This window comes from Carcharodon carcharias, chromosome 28 (assembly GCF_017639515.1).
Source record: "Carcharodon carcharias isolate sCarCar2 chromosome 28, sCarCar2.pri, whole genome shotgun sequence".
NCBI classification, from domain to species: Eukaryota; Metazoa; Chordata; class Chondrichthyes; order Lamniformes; family Lamnidae; genus Carcharodon; species Carcharodon carcharias.
The window spans coordinates 22,379,452-22,399,487 of record NC_054494.1 but is presented as its reverse complement, the minus strand read 5'-3'; the positions used below and the strand labels follow the sequence as shown (position 1 = coordinate 22,399,487).

At 40.5% G+C, this 20,036-nt stretch overlaps 1 protein-coding gene across 1 annotated transcript in view; it reads right to left on the bottom strand.

Annotated features, from left to right (window-relative positions):
- Nucleotides 1-10,656: 10,656 nt before the first annotated feature.
- The window catches only part of chuk (component of inhibitor of nuclear factor kappa B kinase complex), a 92,549-nt gene continuing 83,169 nt past the window's right edge, over nt 10,657-20,036 (bottom strand). Inside the window, exons 19-22 of the mRNA XM_041176390.1 lie at nt 16,674-16,821; nt 14,094-14,236; nt 13,512-13,611; nt 10,657-12,728 (exon numbers count right to left, since the gene is read on the bottom strand). Of these exons, the coding sequence (XP_041032324.1) occupies nt 12,681-12,728; nt 13,512-13,611; nt 14,094-14,236; nt 16,674-16,821 (439 nt within the window). The 3' untranslated portion in view covers nt 10,657-12,680. The remainder of the gene's footprint in view (nt 12,729-13,511; nt 13,612-14,093; nt 14,237-16,673; nt 16,822-20,036) is intronic.

The following is a 20,036-nucleotide window of genomic DNA, read 5'->3' as shown; positions in this document are numbered from 1 at the left end:
TGCAAGACTAGGTGCTGGCCTCTATCTTTTATTCTTCCACGGACAGACATATGACAAAGGGCATAACACTAAGTATGAGCAAGCAAAGACACTGACTTAAGATGGCTGCCACAAGTCACCTGACATCTGGTATTACAAGTTGACCAGTTTTCTGGGAAGTTCCAATGTGGGAATACAAGTAAGACATGCCCAGACATCCTCTTATGGAATTTCACATCTGCTGACATCAAGAACTACTTCAAAGGATGAACTGAAACTGCACTGTTTCTTACCATTTGCAATTCTGTAAAGCTAACTCTCAAGAAGAGACAGAAAGTCTACAAAGACAAAAGCCAAATGAAAAGGTATTCTCCCTATCTCATCATGATGGATAATGGATCACTCAGAAGTTAATGGCTGAGACATTACAGAATCTAATCTCCTCAGCCATAAAACAATAAACACGGTCTGTCCAGACATGGGGTAGGATTTTCCAGTCGGTGAGCAGGGGATGGGGCGTGCTGACCGACGCGTAAAATGACGCACGAAGACGTTGGGCGGAACTCTCGACGTCACTGCGCCCTGTTTAAATTTTCCAGTAGGCAGGGGCACAGCAAAAAAAGCTGCACGCCTGCCGACCTGTCAATGGCCAATTGAGGCCATTGACAGAGTCATTTAACTAATTAATGGACCTGCCTGTCCAACCTTACCGTTAGCGGGCAGGCCAGGAGCCCCAGTGGGAATTAGAAAAAGCATGAAACCTCATCCATGGGCGGGATGAGGTTTCATGTTGGTTTTAAAACATTTTATTAAAGCTTTTGTAAAAATTATGGACATGTCCCAACTCATGTGACAGTGTCACATGAGGGGCCATGTCAGGAATTTTTTTTTTCTATTTTTAATTTTTGGTGCAGAACAGCCGATCTCCCTGAGACAGCACTTAGCTTCAGGGAGATGAGTGCACTCTTTTGTGCGCATGCATGAAAGAGCGCACTCTCAGGTTTAGGGAATCTCACCCCCCACCCCCCCCACTTCTGCACAGGGACTGCATAGCACTTCCAAGCGGACATCATGCTGGGCAGGCCATGTAAAATGGCACCGTGCCCCTAAGCGGGGGCACTGATCGGAGGCGCACCTCCGGCATTCAACATCACCTTTGACAGACAGAAAGTCCTGCCCGTGAGCTTCTGAATACCTTTTGAAACCATTATGGGTGGAGCAGGCTCGAGGTGCCAAATGGCTTACTCCCACTCCTAATTTGTATGTATGTTCATTCGAAATCCAACAAAAAGGGGGCAGTGAGGCAGCAAGACTGGAATTGGTGTCAACTGCAGTACTGCCAGAGAATGAATCTTGGTGAAGTGTTGTCCCGAGCACTGTGGAAAACTGGATTAGATCTGTGTTGTAACTGTGGGTGCTAAGGAGTTGGGTTAGCAGGAAGTCTCCAGCAGAGCCTTTTAGGCATGGAAATGAAGTACAAACAGAGAAAAATAGCCATTATTGATTTTTTATTGAGGAACTGAATGGAGTAAGATTAGTATAAATTATTTTTATATTACATTTGGTACATTGCATAAGAATAGATGGCTTACAGTGTTCATTCACCAGTTAGCAGCATTAGTGAATGGAGTTGAAAGAGAGACCAAGGAAGAACTTAGCCATAACAGACCTATGGAAATTAGTATTTTAAAGTATTGTAAAAGGCATTGACAGATATGACAGAATTATAACTAATGTAAGTTGAAATGTACCAAAAATGTGTTAGAACCATATCTTCAAAAAGTATATTTTCTTTTAAAATTTGGAAGGGCATTGCATTGCATTATTTGGACACTTGGAAATTGACTGAGTTTTTTATAAAAAGAGGTCATAAGTTCACCTTGGATTGTGGGCACGCTTGCCTTTTCCAAGAAATCACATGACATCAGCCAAATGACCAGCATGGCAATTGTGGAAGAGAACTATTTGTTTATTTGAACTATAATCACATTAATTGATGAGAAAAAAAACTTTTAAAGGCAAAGGCCTGGTGATTTACTGGAGGATGGAGGAGCTTTATGTTTTGAATTTGTTGTTCTGAACTCAGTTGGGAAGGGGGTAATCTGCCCAGCTCACACTCTCCTTGCCTTGCTTGAAGTCCAGTGTGGCTAACAGTATCCAGCTAGGAATTCTCATCTCAGGGGATCTTGTCTCTATTTGGAAACCTGAGAGTCTGAGATGAGAAGGATTGATCTGGTTCTGTTTTCCTCTATGCTGAAACTCCATTGGTGAATTTCTCCAAACATCTACTGGGACTAGCAACCTGACCTTGCACAAGGGAGCACAAAATCAACAGTGTCAAACCTCTGCGAACTTTATCCTTTTTATAAAGTTTTTTTCTTCAACCACCCATCTCTGCAGAGACCCTATTTGTTTCTCCTTTGTTTTGTTTGTGTGTGTCTGTGTGCACGTGTGCATGCATGCAAATTTTAAAAGGGTTAGATAGTTACACTTAAAGATTACAAATAACGTGTTAACTAGTTCCTGCAACCTGTTTTAAAATAAAGTATTGTTTTATAATAAATCAATCATTGAGTTTACTGAAAGAAGCCTGGTTAAAGCTTCTTTTATTCTGGGTCTAACAGTAGTGAAGGTAAATAATTGGCCATTTTGGCAAGTGAATTAAACATCTACATTAATGATACAACTTGGGGAGTAGTGGGGCTAAATAAACCGTGTGCTCCTCCCATCCCAGTCGTAACAGTGTGGTATTAGTGCAAAACATTTACAATATTACACATAAAGTGCAGACAAACATACAATCTCTCCACTCACTTATATATAGTTAATTAGAACTTTACACAGCAGTATTTAATCATTTGCAGCTTTATATGACCAATCAAATAGTAGCACTCTCAGCACAGAGTCAGAGCTTGTAAGTTCAAGTGCCTTTCCTAAAGAAACCAGCCCCCCGGCAAAGAATTCCAACAATTAATACAGATTGGCACTTTAGTGAGGAGTTGAGACACTGCTACATTGTTATAGTTGCCATCCCAGAGATGAGATGATTTTAACAGTTGACTCAGAAGTTAACTCAGAGAAGGGTTCTCCACCCGAGACATTAATTAATCTGCCTTTTCTTTCACATTTCTGATCCTGCTCTGAATTTGCAGCAATTTATTGAGGAAATAAGTTTGCGAAGAATGTTCCACTTTTGTATCACACACGAATGACAGTAAAACAGTTTTGTGGACTCAAAGTTGGCGTGATGGCAGTATCCAGTTAAAGGAAGATTGTACATAAAATTACATAGGATATATGGTACAGAAACAAGCCATTCGGCCCAACCAGTCTATGCTAGTGTTTATGCTCCACTTGAGCCCCTCCCATCTTTCCTCATTTAAATCTACCATCGTAACCTTCCATTCTATTCTCCCTAAAATTTTATTTAGCTTCCACTTAAATACATCTATAACTATTTGCTTCAATCCACCCCTTTGCTGGCAAGCTTCACATTCTCATCATTCTTTGGGTAAAGAAGTTCCTTCTGAACTCCCTATTGGATTTCTTGATGACTATCTAATATTGATGGGCTCCAGTTAAGCTCTTCCCCACAAGAAACATTCTCTCTGCATCAAAACATCTCAATTTTAAATTACTCTTGAAAAAGGCTGAAGTGTGACCTAAGAAGTAAGAGGCATAGTCTGTCAATCTTTCCTGATATGTATACCACACATTTCTGGTGTTATCTTGTGAATTCTCTTTGCACCTTCTCCAATGCCCCCATATCCTTTTTGTATGACCAGGGATGCACACAATACTCCAAGAGTGGTCTAGCCAAGGTACGGTACAGGTTTAGCACAACTTCCCTACTTGTCAATTCTATCACTCTAGCAATAAAGCTGAGTGCTTGGTTTGCTCTTTTATGGCCTTGCCAACCTGTGGCCGAACTTTTAGTGATTGATGTATTTGTACTCTGAAATCACTTTGGTCCTCCACACCACCTAGTCTTGCATTTTCCATGTAATAAGTGACCTCTCTATAAGCATACTCTCTCACATTTGTGTTGAACTTCATTTACAAATTATTTATCCATTCTGCAAGTTTATTAATGTCCTCCTGTAGCTTGTCATAGGCCACAGTACTGACTATCTTTAAATTTAGAAATTGTATTTTTGATTCCAAAGTCCAAGTTGTTAATGTGACTAGTAATCATCCCAGCAGTCAATCCTTGTGGAATATCACTTCCCACTTTCTGCCACTCTGAATATCTACCCTTTACTCCCACTCTCTATTTTCTGTCTTGACTTACATAGAGGCATACCCATGTCCGGTGACACATAAGGCAGTCAGAGTTTCCCTGGAACAGGTCACCAGCCTGACACCAGGACTTTAGCCTGAGAGGTGCCACTTCAATTCAAGCAAGGCTGATCATAAGACACTCCCATTCTTAACGTCTGCCTTAGATATATTGGAAGAACTTACAGGTTGATAATCAACCTGTTTGGCCACCTTATGAACACACCTTCCTGGAGTGGGACTCAAACCCAGAGCTTCTGGCTCAGAGGCAGGAACGCTACCCACTGCACCACAAGACCTCCATTCTATCTTGAGGCCAGCTAGCAATCCATTCTGTCACATGTCCCCAACTCTAAATTCCCTAACTTGATCTATTAATCTATTATGGGGCACCTTTTCTAAAAAAAATCAAGATTAATTGCATCTACTCCATTATCATTGTGTCTGTACTCTCTCTGTTACCACCCCCTCAAAAAAATCACCAAGGTAAAGTCCGACAGAAGTTTAACGTAACTTCTCTGCTTTTGAATACTAGATTTCTAGGCCCTCTTTGTCCCCTCCTCCATTTCTTTTTTAAATTCATTCACATGATGTGGGCATTGCACGCAAGCCAGCATTTAATGCCCCTGAGAAGGCGATGGTGAGCTAACCCCTTGAATACAATTGAGTGGCTTGCTAGGCCCATTTCAAGGGCAGTTAAGAGTCAACAATGTCGCTGTAGGTCAGGAGTCACAAATAGGCTAGACCTATCAATTAGAAACTACATTTGAAGTGGGTTTCTGTTTTGGATACATACCAACTGTGAACCAAATCGATACGTTTAGAACTGTTCTGGAATGTAACAATTGTTATAAGACCATAAGACATAGGAGCAGAAATTAGGCCATTCGGCCCATCGAGTCTGCTCCGCCATTCAATCATGGCTGATAAGTTTCTCAAACCCCATTCTCCTGCCTTCTCCCCATAACCTTTGATTCCCCAACCAATCAAGGACCTATCTATTTCGGTCTCAAAAGGGTACATTGGAACTCCACAGATTGACATGGTTTTCTTGTCTCAATACCAAGTGGGAACATTTTGTACCAGCCAATTACATAATAGCAGCTGATCAAAAAAAAGTCAGAAAGGATATTAATCTGTAAAATTTCCAACTGAACCAGTTGATGATGGTCCAATAACTAACGCCATTGGCCTGCTTTCTGCTGAATGTTGACATGTAAATAGGTTCCTGCAGTGATGGGAACACTTAAACCACAGACATACATACATTTAAGGTCCAATAGCCAAACACAATATGAATGTGAAGTTTAAAACATTACTAGGTTTTGGGACTCTCTCTTTAATTCCAGGTAAGATGGAGACATGTACTCAACTCTGAATTTTGCCTGGTTTGGTTGCTGGGGGCAGGGAGGCCCAGGTTGGGTGCAAGATGGTCATACCTATTCATATGACCAACCACACAGAATAACATGAAATGGGTCCTGTGACTGAGACTAAAAAAAAGCACATGAACAGTGTAGGAGACAAAGGACAGAAAGAGGTCAGAGTGGGACTGAGAATTAAAATGGCTAGCGACCAGGAGTTCAAAGTCACCCTTGTGGACTGAACAAAATGTTCTGCAAAGCAACCACCCAATCTGTGTTTGATCTCTCCAATGTAAAAGAGTCCGCATTGTGAGTAGCAAACACAGTACACTTAAATGAAAGTACAACTAGATTGGTGTTTCGTGTGGAAAACGTTTAGATCCATGAACTTTGAGAAGGGAGAAGGCAAAAGTGCAGATTGTTGCATCACATGGGAAGGTGCTGTGGAAAAGGGACATGTTCTTGGGGGTGGTGGAGGAGTGGACCAGGGTGTCACAGAGGGAATGGTTCCTTTAGAATGGTGAAAGCGGAGAGCAAGTTGTGTTTGGTGGCAGCATTGCATTGGAAGTGGCAGGAATGGCTGAGAATGATCCACTTAATGTGGAGGCTGGTTGGATGGAAGGCAAGGACAAGGGGAACCTTGTCATGGTTCTGAGAGGGAGGGTAAGCAGTGAGGGTACAGTCGGGGAAATGAGACGGAAATTGTTGAGGGCTCAGTTAACAACAACAGAGGGGACTCCTTGGTGAAGGCATATCAGAAGCATTGGTGTTGAAGGTGACATCAACAGAAGATGCGACAGGGATGGAGAAACAAAGAGAGTAGAATAGACTCCTTACATAAAGCAACGTCAAAGGAAAGTCCCAAACCTAAAACATTAACTGTTTTTGTCTGACCTGTGTACTTCCAGCGTTTTCTGTTTATCTGGCAGACTTCCAGACTTGTACTTAGGTTATGAATATTCACCTTAAAATGAAATCCATCAATATTGAAGTCAAGAAAGAAATTATTTCAATTGCATAAAACCTTAAGTATAAAGAAACTTTCTTGAAAGCTACCCAATTTATTAATGCCCTTTAAGAAAGGGAATCTGTCACTTCTTCCTGGTCAAGCCTATATGTGATTCTGGCCCTGCAAGTATGGATTCTTAATGTCCTCTTCAGGTGGCCAATCAAAACACTTAGTTGTCAGGGAAATTAGGGATATACAAGAAATGCTTTCACCACACCTTAAGAATAAGCTTTATAAATTAAAAATATTAAAAGAACTTTCTCATTAGGATTTCTACTGCAGAAAACAAAATTAAAACTCCCACGAGGGTTGCAGCGTGGTACAGAAAGATTCTTTGGTATTTTCATATACATCTTAAAATTAGTCAACTAACAAAATTATTTTAATGATCTGAATAGAAGCATAACCAGCAACTGAGATCCTCTTCCAAGCCTTTGATACCCGTGGAAACGATTGCTCCAACGCATACCTGCCCGACCTCCCACAAAAGATTATTATAGATGGACTGCATAGGTGCATGGTCAATCCGCTGTTGAAATCCTCATCCATGCCTTTGGTACCTATAGACATGATTATTCCGATGCACTCTTCTTCAGCCTCCCACATTCTACCGTCCATAAACTTAGGGCAATCCAAAACTCAGCTACCAGCATTCTATATCACACTAAGTCCCTGTGCTTGCTGACCTCCCTTGACTCCCAGTTAAACAATGCCTTGATTTTAAAATCATCCTTTGATAGCTTTGCCATTTCTATCTCTGTAACCTTCTCCAGCCCTACAACCCTCAGAGATCTCTGCACTCGTCCGATTTGAACTTCTTGAGCTTCCCTGATTTTAATCACTCCAGCACTGGTGGCCATGCCTTCAATTGCTAATATCCTAAAGCTTTGTAATATCCTCCATAAGCTCCTGCACCTTTAAGATGCTCCTTAAAACCTATCTTTTTGGACTTGCCCCAATATCACTTTATTTGGCTCAGTGTTAAATTTAGTTTGACAATGCCCTTGTGAAGTTACTTGGGGCGTTTAATTATGGTAAAGGCACAATATAAATACAAGTTATTGTTGGTAAATTGCGTCCCAAGAATGGAAGGAAGAGGAGGAAAAACTGACTCAAATGAAGAGAACAATATTTAAATCTGTAAATTTATAGTCCTTTAATGTCAGTTTGATTGCAACAAAATAGCTCCACAGCAGTGGATTTGAGAACCATTTATATTTCACATAGTTTAAAACATTGATTCAAAGTGACCTTAGAGCACACAAAAAACCGAAGATGTCAAAAGTACAAATGAATGACAGAAACAAAATATATACTTTTGCTACTTCAGAACTGTATAAATACAAACTAAAGTCTAAAACATAAAAGTACAAAGACAATAACAAATTCAACATGAGCAATTGTGTCGGAACTTAAAATGTACAAAAAAAAACTTGAAGTTATCACAATCAATACTCCCATATGTCTCTTTTTCTTTGGTTACTGGAGGAATTTAGATATGTGACTACACTCATCAACAGAATTCATTTGCTCAACAACTTCTTGTGTTTTGAATAAATGTTTCAGGTTTTATGATAAATTAAGCCAATCGCACATTAGCTTACAGGATAGGAGTAAAATAAGTCTTTTCTCTTATATTCGCTAATGTTGGAGAAAAAGACATCACATACATAAAGCAGACACATCAACAATTTTATTATCAATAGGTGGTGTTGGATATTACGCCCATTGCTGAGCAAGTCGCATAAATTACAATGATCTGACAGCGTTTTATATAATGTAAACAAAACAATTAAAATTAAAACAAGATTCAAACAATGTTATATTTTAAAAGTGCAATCAATGCTGTCATGAGTAAAATTGGAAAATATACAAGAGATACATGACTGACAGCAGTACAATCTGTTTGTTCTATAAAAGATGTAAGTGTGCTACGATGAACTGAGTATATTCATTGTCTCTCTCCATCGATCTCGTAACTCTTTACATCATATATAAAATTTAGACAAGCACTAAAATGTACTTCCAACTCATCCCAATATTTGTTGCATTAACCCTGTGCAGTCCCAGTTTATACATAAAGTTTTACATGGTTTATACTTTCATTGAAATTTTGTTTCCCTAAACCATTGTAAACATGTATGCATGAATGACACTGCTTTATAAAACAATACAACATTTTGTCAGGGAGTTACAAAACTTTTTATGTGATTTCATACTTCAAGGTTCAGCCTCAGCCAGCATGATCGCAGAAACATGCACAAAATCAAAAAAAATAAATTTTCCACTCATATGGCATCAACAGCAAAAGCCCAGGGGACAGGTAATTATATCATGTCAGGTCACTGCAACACACGAACAGTAGGCACCATTATTATGCATAAACATTGGGTTATTTGGTATAAATAATTGGACATGTATTCGCCACCTAATTATTTTTGTCACACAAACAATGTAAATCATTTCTGGTGCTCATTCAATGACTCCTATCAAACCAACCCATGACCAGAAACACGTCTTTCTCCAGCTGTCTGTCAATTACACTATTTAAATTTATATTTGTCACTTAAAAAAACAAAAATAGATGGATTTGTTACAGTGCCAGATGCAATCTACAGTTGGTCACAGAACTGGTAAAAGGTCTTAACACAATGGCTGACTGAACCGATCATTGAAAAATTAAATCATCTTGCATCTGTTATTATCACATTCGGATGGAAATTTTTCAAAGGGTATTGAATCAGTTAGGAACTATACAGAATGTTGGAGGGTCAATGCATTGAGCCAAGCAGCAAGTCATTTGGCTCAAGATCAAAATTTCCATCAGTCAAGTTGCCAATTTCAGTTGTACTGCTAATGTCAGATTCCTTTGCATGGGTCAAAAAATGCTCAGCAATCCCTTGGCTGCTGGGTCAGGTCTGCAATCAGTTTTGTGGCAATACTAGTAGTATTCTAGGAGCAATTATCTACACTTTCAGCCAAATGCTTGGTTCAGGAAGATGAGGAAAGAGGATTTGGGAAAAATATATTTAAAAAGTGTTTTATCCTAAAAAATAATGAAGTACAGGGCTGATGTAGCTCATACATAATTTGGCACTTGTCTTTCAACCGATAGATCCATTAGGTCAGTTAGAAATTACAACAAGTAGGACATTATACTGCAGGACACAATCTAGCAAACCCTTAGTCACAGGGGGCAGGATTTTACCATCGGTGAGCGGGGACAGGGCCTGCTCGCTGACGCGTAAAATGACACAGGATGACGTTGGGCGGAACTCCCGATGTCACCCCGCCCCATTTAAATTTTCAGGAAGGCGGGAGCACAACAAAATCAGCCAATTGAGGCATTGACAGATCAATTAAAGTAATTAGTGGACCAGCCTGTCCAACCTTAAAGGTCAGCAAGCAGGCCAGGAGCCCCGGCAGGAAGTAGAAAAAACATGAAACCTCATCCACAGGCGGGATGAGGTTTCATGAAGAGTTTTAAAAATTTTAATAAAGTTTTGTTGGAAATTATGAACATGTCCCAACTCATGTGACATTGTCACATGATGGGACATGTAAGGAAATTTTTTTTTCTCTATTTTTAATATTTTTGCACGTAGAACCTATCTCCCTGAGGCTGCACTTAGCCTCAGGGAAATGAGTGTGCTCTTTCGTACGCATGCACGAAAGAGCGCACTCCTGATTTTAGGGATTCCCCCCCACCTGCACAGGGAATGCATAGCACTTCCCTGCGGACGTCACACTGGGCATGCCTTAATTGGCCCGCCCATGTAAAATGGTGCTGCGCCTCCAATCGGGGGTGCCAATCGGAAGCGCACCCGCACGAGACTGCCCATCAACATCCCCCCTGACAGGGGGGAGAATTCTGCCCAGGGTGAAGTCTCATCTATTCTGTCATAAAGATAAAAACATTTAATATGTGAAATATGAAAACATTGATCCCGTATTACATAGATTCTCCATTTGAACAATTTCAATAAAGTAGACAAACTAACTGAACAACACTGGAAGCTGTCTTGGGAGTTAAAACGGTTGTATTTAGAATAGCTTTTGTTGAACCACAATTGGTGAACTATAGCACTCAAAATGGACAGAGTAAACCTCAAATTTTCCAAAAACACATCAGTGGAGAACATATTCTCCACTTAACCACAAAGGAACAAAACATTTTTCAAATATATTCCTAAACCTGAAAAAGTAGAAGAGGTGATTTGTAGAGTGCAGACCTTTCCTGCTTCTGCATATAACTCATTTTTTACTTAAGCCTTCATTGCAATCTTGGTTCAAGATTTGCCCTTATGTCGTTTGGTTTCTTAGTTTCCTTTTCCACAGTGCCCTTCAAACTAAGTATTATCTGAGTATTTTCCACACCTTTTTAGTTTAAAATAGTGAAAGCAACAAAATATTGGGTGAACTTTGAAATGATTGTTTTTTCCCCCCAATCTACAGAGAGCTGAACACAATTAAAATCATAGCACCCAATCCTCTGAAAATTAAAAACTAAAGTGACTATTGGGATAGGACAACTAACTTGGATCAGAAACAAATTTCAAATCCACCACAGACAAAGCCACGTTCCAGATGTTATAAATACAATTTAACAAAGGTCATTGTCATTGGCATGCTTAGTCTTAATACATTCCACAAGTAGGAATCTTATTTTCATTAATTTTTAAATCATGATACTTTAGCCAGAATATCAGATATTCTTATAATATACAAATTGTGTTAATGAACATTAGGGCTGCTTAAAATCCTATTCTGAATGGTAGGCAACGCAATTTTAGAGAGACAACAGGTTTTAAAACTGACTTCTACAAACATCATGGAAGTTTTCAGAAAATTAAGGCTCTTCCAACAACTACACACCCATTTCACAAACATTGCAGAGGATATTTATAAAATGTAGTTCTTTTAAATGAATGCAGCTTCTAAGCAGTGAAGAGCGCTTGTGGTTGCTCTGCAGAAATTGAAACTGGAGTGGTAGGAAAATCTGCATGCCGTCTTTTTATAGACTAAAATGACAGCCAGAAGAATTTCATTTGATGTTTATATAAAATTCAATTTGAAAGCTGTATGCGAAGTCTTCAATCGGTTTTTCCTCCTTGGTAGGTTATTCTGTGTAAATCACCAGTGGGAAATGCCATTGTGCAGGTGCCACAACTTCAGACCAAGCTAAGAATTGTGAGACACCACAAAACCATGGTAACTTTGTAGTTAATCAATTAAGTATCCCCCTAGGGCTCTATGGATCTTTGGCCACTTTAAAGTCATGGCCTATAAGACTGCTCCGAGATGCAGGAGGATACTCATCCATCAGTGGCATTACCCAAGTAATATAGCAGGGAGATGGATTTCATTTGGTTGTAGCTACATGGGACCAAGTAGATTTATTTATATGTTATATATTTTTTTAAATAATTGAAGTGCCCAATAAAATTCTTCTGGGATTATTTTCCATTTCATATATAATATAGAGGAGAATTTGGAAAAGCATTACATTTTGAGATTTCCTCCCCTTTTAGAAAATACCAATGTAATTTAACAAGCAAAATAAAAAAGAAGAAATGGCAAATGTTGTGGTATACAGCAGGTCTATACCAGGTCTAGCAGCTGATAAAAAAGTATGACATTTGAGGTGTAGATCCTCCAATTTCAATGAACAACCTCCACTCAAAATGTAAATCCACCTTTTTCTTTCCAACTACTGACAGAATTGTATATTTTCAGCAATTTCTGTTTTCATTAAACATATAATACAATTTTACCTGAATTATTATCGTAACTGGGGTATAAAAATGGATAGTGACAAAGCTATAAGCAGTATAATATACAGGTGCGGTACTTTCTTGCATTGTCCTGCACTGAACTGAAACAGTGTGACTGAAGTCCAAGAGACGTAGGTCTGAGGCATAGCAGGATTCAGTTGCCAGGTCCAGAAATATGTTTTTCTTTATAGTGTTCACAACAGCAAATCATCACTGACTCAAAGTCTTCTGGCGTTCAGCACTCAAGAAATCAACTGTCATGCCAAAACATGTATTTCAGAGTCTGTCTGATAACATTTCTTCAAGCCAGCTCCAATCAAGAGACTGAAAAAGAAGAGTTGATCAATACTGACTACTGGGTACTGCAATGAAAATCAATTTTTCATTCACTCTACCCATCAAACAAGGAGGCTGTCTTTTATCTTAGGCTATGAAAGTCTAAACTTGGTAACAGTGATACTAAACCTTCAGGTCAACTGAGCAATACAAGTCAGAGTTCAAGAGGTTACAAGGCACCAGACTGCTCCGGTGTGCAGAACATAACAAATTTCAGATTCAGCTGTTCTCTGCTAAATTGGTTACACTAAACAACCTCATGAACATTAATGTATATCCCTTAGCTTTGATGAAAATGTTTACATCATCATAAAGAATGGTCAATGAGTTTATTACTATAGGAGCACTTTCATATTGTAATCTATTATAATATTATTTCATAATGTTAAGATACTCAGTAATAGTTGAAATTTACTCTTCCAAAACTGTTGAACTGCGAGAGAGTTTTGGTGGTAGAAGAGGATTATATGGCCAGGATTTGTAGCAAAAGTGCATTGCAGTAGATATGGTTAGCTACTGCAGCTGTAACTACTTTGCAAAGGAAACCATGTTGTTGTAATGCCAGTGATTCAGGAGTGCAAATAAACTCAACAGGCTAACCATGTCATTATGCCCTCCCGTGTATAAATCAGGGTACATATCATGGAAAAAAACTTCACAACAGCAAAACTGTATTTTAAGGGAATCTCAGCGTTCTAAAGAGAGAATCATTCAGTGTCATCTAAAGACAAAAAATACTAACTGTTAGTTAAAATTCTGGATAGTGCTTACCGATATGCTATTATTCTGTTCCAATAGAGTTTCCCGCATCAAACTATGCAACTGGCTGCAGAAATTTTGGTTCTCTTCGATTACAGACATTGAAGATTCACTGTAAGAAATATGCACAGGAATGTACAATTAGCTCATCGAGTGGATTATTTGTGTTCAACAATTAGACTCGGTTTAAACTCAATACTGGTGGTGTATATAACAGAGAACACATTTTGAAAAACAAAATATCTTTTTGTAAAAGCCACATAAACGCCATCACATTGATTAGCTTTTTTTCGTCTCAGATATTTGTGTTTACATATTTTGAAAGCATTTCTCAGATGATGATCAGCATCTAAAGCAAAGAGCAAGTTCAGAATGTTCATGAAACTAACGAAGTATAGAACATTAAAATGTCATTGCATCAACAGGTTTCAAAACCAAACATTTTCACTTTTGTGCACTTTCTCCACAAATTTTAGCCAATTTTCAATGTATATTAATCAAATGTAGCTCAGTTATAATTCACATTGAAAATCCTAAGAGTAAAAATTGAAGTATCTACAAAATAAAAGCAGGCAATATGCTGATAGTTCCTACCTGTTTTTCACCACAGATATAGAGGACAAAGGGTTAGGCATGGCATTTTGTGGCATAAAATTCTGCCCTTGCTGTGCCCACCCTAAACCATGGGGTGAACCAGAAGACATTGGACTCGCACTATCAGGGCCTCGAGCTGTGCTCTGAAAAGAACAAAACATCCAAAGGAATGTTAAAGATCAACTCGTTCCATTAAACAGGTTCTTTTCATTTCAAAGAAAGAATGGCAGTGTTAAAGCTCATTGCCATACAGTAGACATGGATGCACCTTCAAGCTGCTTCCCGTTCAATTCCAAGCACAAGCTACAGCTTATCCCAGTAGGAAGAGTTAATTAAAGCTGGGTTTGAAGTACTGCACCATCAAAAAATCTCCCTCATTATAAATTCCCAATTTTGGCTGGGTTAGGATAAAGAAGCACCAAGAAGGTAGGAAATATTGACAGGGAATCTATTCCAGTTACACTCAGATATTTCACAGGCTGATGTCAAAGTTTCTCAAAAGGGTCTCTAGTAGTCAGTCACCTATCAGTTCATGTGGCAGAGGATGATGTGCAGTGATATAAGAGCATTGGAAAAGAAAGAAATATAGAGAAGAGAACGCTGTCTTGTTTAAAAGGTGACTAATTAATTGATTGTTAGCAAAACTACAAAATGGGAGAGGCATAGCACAGGCACTGGAAGATACACTACATATAAATTAAAGATCTTTGTGGTTGTGCCTTTGAGGAAAAAATTCCTTCCTTCATCTGCCCAATAGGTGCCACAACGCATTCAAAGCAGAGGCTAAATTTGCGTGGACTTCAAACTCTGCTAAATTCTAGAGTAATAAGGCAGGAGATAGCTTCAAGACGACAATAGATTCACGTTTTGCTATAGAATCACAGAAAGTTTATAGCACAGAAAGACGCCACTTGGCCTAACATGTCTACACTAGTCAAAAGATGAGCCACCTAGCCCAATCCCACTTTCTAACTTTCGGCCCGTAGGTTATGGCACTATATAGCATACAAAGTAAATTATTCTGCATCAAAGAAAATAGGAGGACAATGATTAGAAGTACGATCAATTTTTGTGGTTTTATGGTGTCACGTGGTGGCAAAGGGACATATAAGTGAATGTTGAAAGATATGAAATGTACTCAAGCTAAACTTTTTTTTGGCAATTCAAAGAACTTCCCGCATATAAGCAAAGCTGATGTTTTTAAAAAATTCATTCATGGGATGTGGGCTTTGCTGGCTAGGTCAGCATTTACTGCCTATCTCTAATTGCCCTTAAGTAGGTGGTGGTGAGCTGCCTTCTTGAACCGCTGAAGTCCATCTGGTGTAGGTACACCCACAGTGTTGTTAGGGAGGGAGTTCCCGGATTTTGACCCAACGACAATGAAGGAACGGCAATATTTTTCCAAGTCCGGATGGTGAGTGGCTTGGAGGAGAGCTTGCAGGTGGTGGTGTCCTGTGTTTCTGCTGCCCTTGTCCTTCTAGGTGGTACTTGCTGTGGGTTTGGAAGGTGCTGTCTAAGGAAACTTGGTGAGTTCCTGCAGTGCATCTAGTAGATGGTACACATTGACTTAGTGTCAATGGTGGAGGGAGTGAATGTTTGTGGAAGGGGTGCCAATCAAGCGTGCTGCTTTGTCCTGGATAGTGTCAAGCTTATTGCGTATTGTTGGAACTGCATTCATCCAGGCAAGTGGAGAGTATTCCATCACACTCCTGATTTGTGCCTTATAGATGGTGAGCAGGCTTTGGGGAGTCAGGAAGTGAGTTACTCACTACAGGATTCCTAGCCTCTGACCTGCTCTTGTAGCCACAGTATTTATATAGCTAGTCTAGTTCAGTTTCTGGTTGATGGTAACCCCCAGGATGTTGATAGTGGGGAAATCAGCGATGGTAATGCCAATGAATGTCAAGGGTGGATGGTCAGATTCTCTCTTGTTGGAGATAGTCCTTTCCTGGCACTTATGTGGCGTGAATGTTGCTTGCCATTTGTCAGCCCAAGACCGGATGTTGTCCAGGTCTTGCTGCGCTTGGACATGGGACTGCTTCAGTATCTGAGGAATTGAGAATGATGCTAAACATTGTGCAATCAACAGCGAACATCCCCACCCTGACTTTATGATGGAAGAAAGGTCATTGATGAAGCAACTGAAGATGGTTGGGCCTAGGACTTGAAATATAAGATCCTGGAACTGAGCAATCATAACCAAATTTGGAAGTGAAATTACCATCCTATCCAAAAGCTTTATTACAGGTGCAAGAGTCAAGTCACCCGTTCACTCCCAGTCAGAGAATTGAGCACAGGGGTAACTTGGATGGAGAAAAATCATTAAGCAAATGTGACAGTGAACAAACAATACCGGTGATATAAAGAGAAAATAACACAAAAATTCCGAACATTCATATCTTAAAGATTTACTACTTAGTGATAGCATGAAGTAAAAACAAAAAAGAAGCATACCCATTGCATCTAAGTTTAGGGCAATTGAGATGACAATAGTGATGATGTTATAATAAAAATAACTGTACCGATAGATTTTTTTACTCTACCTCAATACCGCTAGATTTTGGGGAAGGAAGTACTTACACAAGCAATTTTTAACAAATACCAAATTTCTTTCTGCCTCTTTTCTTGTGATCTCAATAACATTTTTTCATTTTCTCTAATGTTATCAAGTGCTTGTTCAATCTTTGGAAAAAGATCAATGATCTTCTGTTTGCAAGCCAGAAGTTTACTGTAAGACACAAAGAAAGCCGATGGTTAAAGGAAGAGCTATCCAGACAGTTTGGTGATAATATATCATTTACAAAGGAAGCATTGATTAACATCAAAACACAGCAAGAAAAGAAATCAACAAACTTGGTTTGACAACAGTGTAAAACTTAGTTTGCCAGAGCTAATAATTTTCATTTCAGGAGTTGGAATAAACAAAGGGTTTTTTTCAACACTTGTACCAGTGCTAAATAATGGGAAGACCAAAGGCATTGGAATCCCCTGGACACACACTGTTCCCTAGCCACTGACTCCTCCTCTTTCTCCAGCAACTGTCTGAGGTTGAACCAGACGGTTTGCAATCTTGGTGTGATACTTTATCCAGAGACGAGCTTCCAACCATGCATCTGTGTGTCTTTCTTCCTTTGCAGCAACGCCTGACTCTACCTCTGCTGAAACCTCATCCATGTCTTTGCTATCTCTAGGCTTGATTATTCGAATGCACTCCTTCCTGACCTACCATATTTTACCTTCTAGAAACTAGGAATCATTCAAAGCTCTGTTGCCCGTATCCTAACTCACTCCAAGTCCTGTTCACCCATCCTGTTCACCCACCCGTCTCACTGACCTACAAGTTCTCCTGGTTAGGTGATGTCTTGATTTTAAAATACTCAACCTTCTTTTCAAACCCCTCCATGGCCTTGCCCCTCCCCATCATCATAATCTCCTCCAGCCCCACAACGCTCCAAGTTAAGCGCGCCCCTCTAATTCTGGCCGCTAGAACATCCCTAGTTTTAATTACACCACCACTGGTGGCCATGCTTTCAGCTACCAAAGTCCTAAGCTCCAGAGTTCCCTCTCTAAACCTAGACACCTCTCTAATTTTCTTTCTTCCCCTAGTCACTCCTTAAAACCTGCTTCTATAACTAAGCTCAAACAAAAACAGAATTACCTGGAAAAACTCAGCAGGTCTGGCAGCATCGGCGGAGAAGAAAAGAGTTGACGTTTCGAGTCCTCATGACCCTTCGACAGAACTTGCGTTCGAGTCCAAGAAAGAGTTGAAATATAAGCTGGATAAGGTGTGTGTGTGGGGGGCTGAGAGAGAGAGAGAGAGAGAGAGAGGTGGAGAGGGGGTGGTGTGGTTGTAGGGACAAACAAGCAGTGATAGACGCAGATCATCAAAAGATGTCAACAACAATAGTACAAAAGAACACATAGGTGTTAAAAGTTGGTGATATTATCTAAACGAATGTGCTAATTAAGAATGGATGGTAGGGCACACAAGGTATAGCTCTAGTGGGGTTTTTTTTTTAAAACTAATGGAAATAGGTGGGAAAAGGAAAATCTTTATAATTTATTGGAAAAAAAAGGAAGGGGGAAACAGAAAGGGGGTGGGGATGGGGGAGGGAGCTCACGACCTAAAGTTGTTGAATTCAATATTCAGTCCGGAAGGCTGTAGAGTGCCTAGTCGGAAGATGAGGTGTTGTTCCTCCAGTTTGCATTGGGCTTCACTGGAACAATGCAGCAAGCCAAGGACAGACATGTGGGCAAGAGAGCAGGGTGGAGTGTTAAAATGGCAAGCGACAGGGACATTCTTGCGGACAGACCGCAGATGTTCTGCAAAGCGGTCGCCCAGTTTACGTTTGGTCTCTCCAATGTAGAGGAGACCACATTGGGAGCAACGAATGCAGTAGACTAAGTTGGGGGAAATACAAGTGAAATGCTGCTTCACTTGAAAGGAGTGTTTGGGTCCTTGGACGGTGAGGAGAGAGGAAGTGAAGGGGCAGGTGTTGCATCTTTTGCGTGGGCATGGGGTGGTGCCATAGGAGGGGGTTGAGGGGTAGGGGGTGATGGAGGAGTGGACCAGGGTGTCCCGGAGGGAGCGATCCCTACGGAATGCCGATAGGGGATGTGAAGGGAAGATGTGTTTGGTGGTGGCATCATGCTGGAGTTGGCGGAAATGGCGGAGGATGATCCTTTGAATGCGGAGGCTGGTGGGGTGATAAGTGAGGGTGGATGTGCCTTCTCCTCCCTCCCAGAAACATGATAGGGTCCCCCTTGTCCTCACTTATCACCCCACCAGCCTCCGCATTCAAAGGATCATCCTCCACCATTTCCGCCAACTCCAGCATGATGCCACCACCAAACACATCTTCCCTTCACCCCCCCTATCGGCATTCCGTAGGGATCGCTCCCTCCGGGACACCCTGGTCCACTCCTCCATCACCCCCTACTCCTCAACCCCCTCCTATGGCACCACCCCATGCCCACGCAAAAGATGCAACACCTGCCCCTTCACTTCCTCTCTCCTCACCGTCCAAGGACCCAAACACTCCTTTCAAGTGAAGCAGCATTTCACTTGCATTTCCCCCAACTTAGTCTACTGCATTCGTTGCTCCCAATGTGGTCTCCTCTACATTGGAGAGACCAAACGTAAACTGGGCGACCGCTTTGCAGAACACCTGCGGTCTGTCCGCAAGAATGACCCAAACCTCCCTGTCGCTTGCCATTTTAACACTCCACCCTGCTCTCTTGCCCACATGTCTGTCCTTGGCTTGCTGCATTGTTCCAGTGAAGCCCAACGCAAACTGGAGGAACAACACCTCATCTTCCGACTAGGCACTTTACAGCCTTCCGGACTGAATAGTGAATTCAACAACTTTAGGTCGTGAGCTCCCTCCCCCATCCCCACCCCCTTTCTGTTTCCCCCTTCCTTTTTTTTTCCAATAAATTATAAAGATTTTCCTTTTCCCACCTATTTCCATTATTTTAAAAAAAAACCCCACTAGAGCTATACCTTGTGTGCCCTACCATCCATTCTTAATTAGCACATTCATTTAGATAATATCACCAACTTTTAACACCTATGTGTTCTTTTGTACTATTGTTGTTGACATCTTTTGATGATCTGCGTCTATCACTGCTTGTTTGTCCCTACAACCACACCGCCCCCCCCCCTCCACCTCTCTCTCTCTCTCTCTCAGCCCCCCACACACACACACCTTATCCAGCTTATATTTCAACTCTTTCTTGGACTCGAACTCAAGTTCTGTCGAAGGGTCATGAGGACTCAAAACGTCAACTCTTTTCTTCTCCGCCGATGCTGCCAGACCTGCTGAGTTTTTCCAGGTAATTCTGTTTTTGTTTTTGTTTTGGATTTCCAGCATCCGCAGTTTTTTTGTTTTTATCTCTATAACTAAGCTTTTGTTCATCTGACCTTATACTTTATGTGGGTGG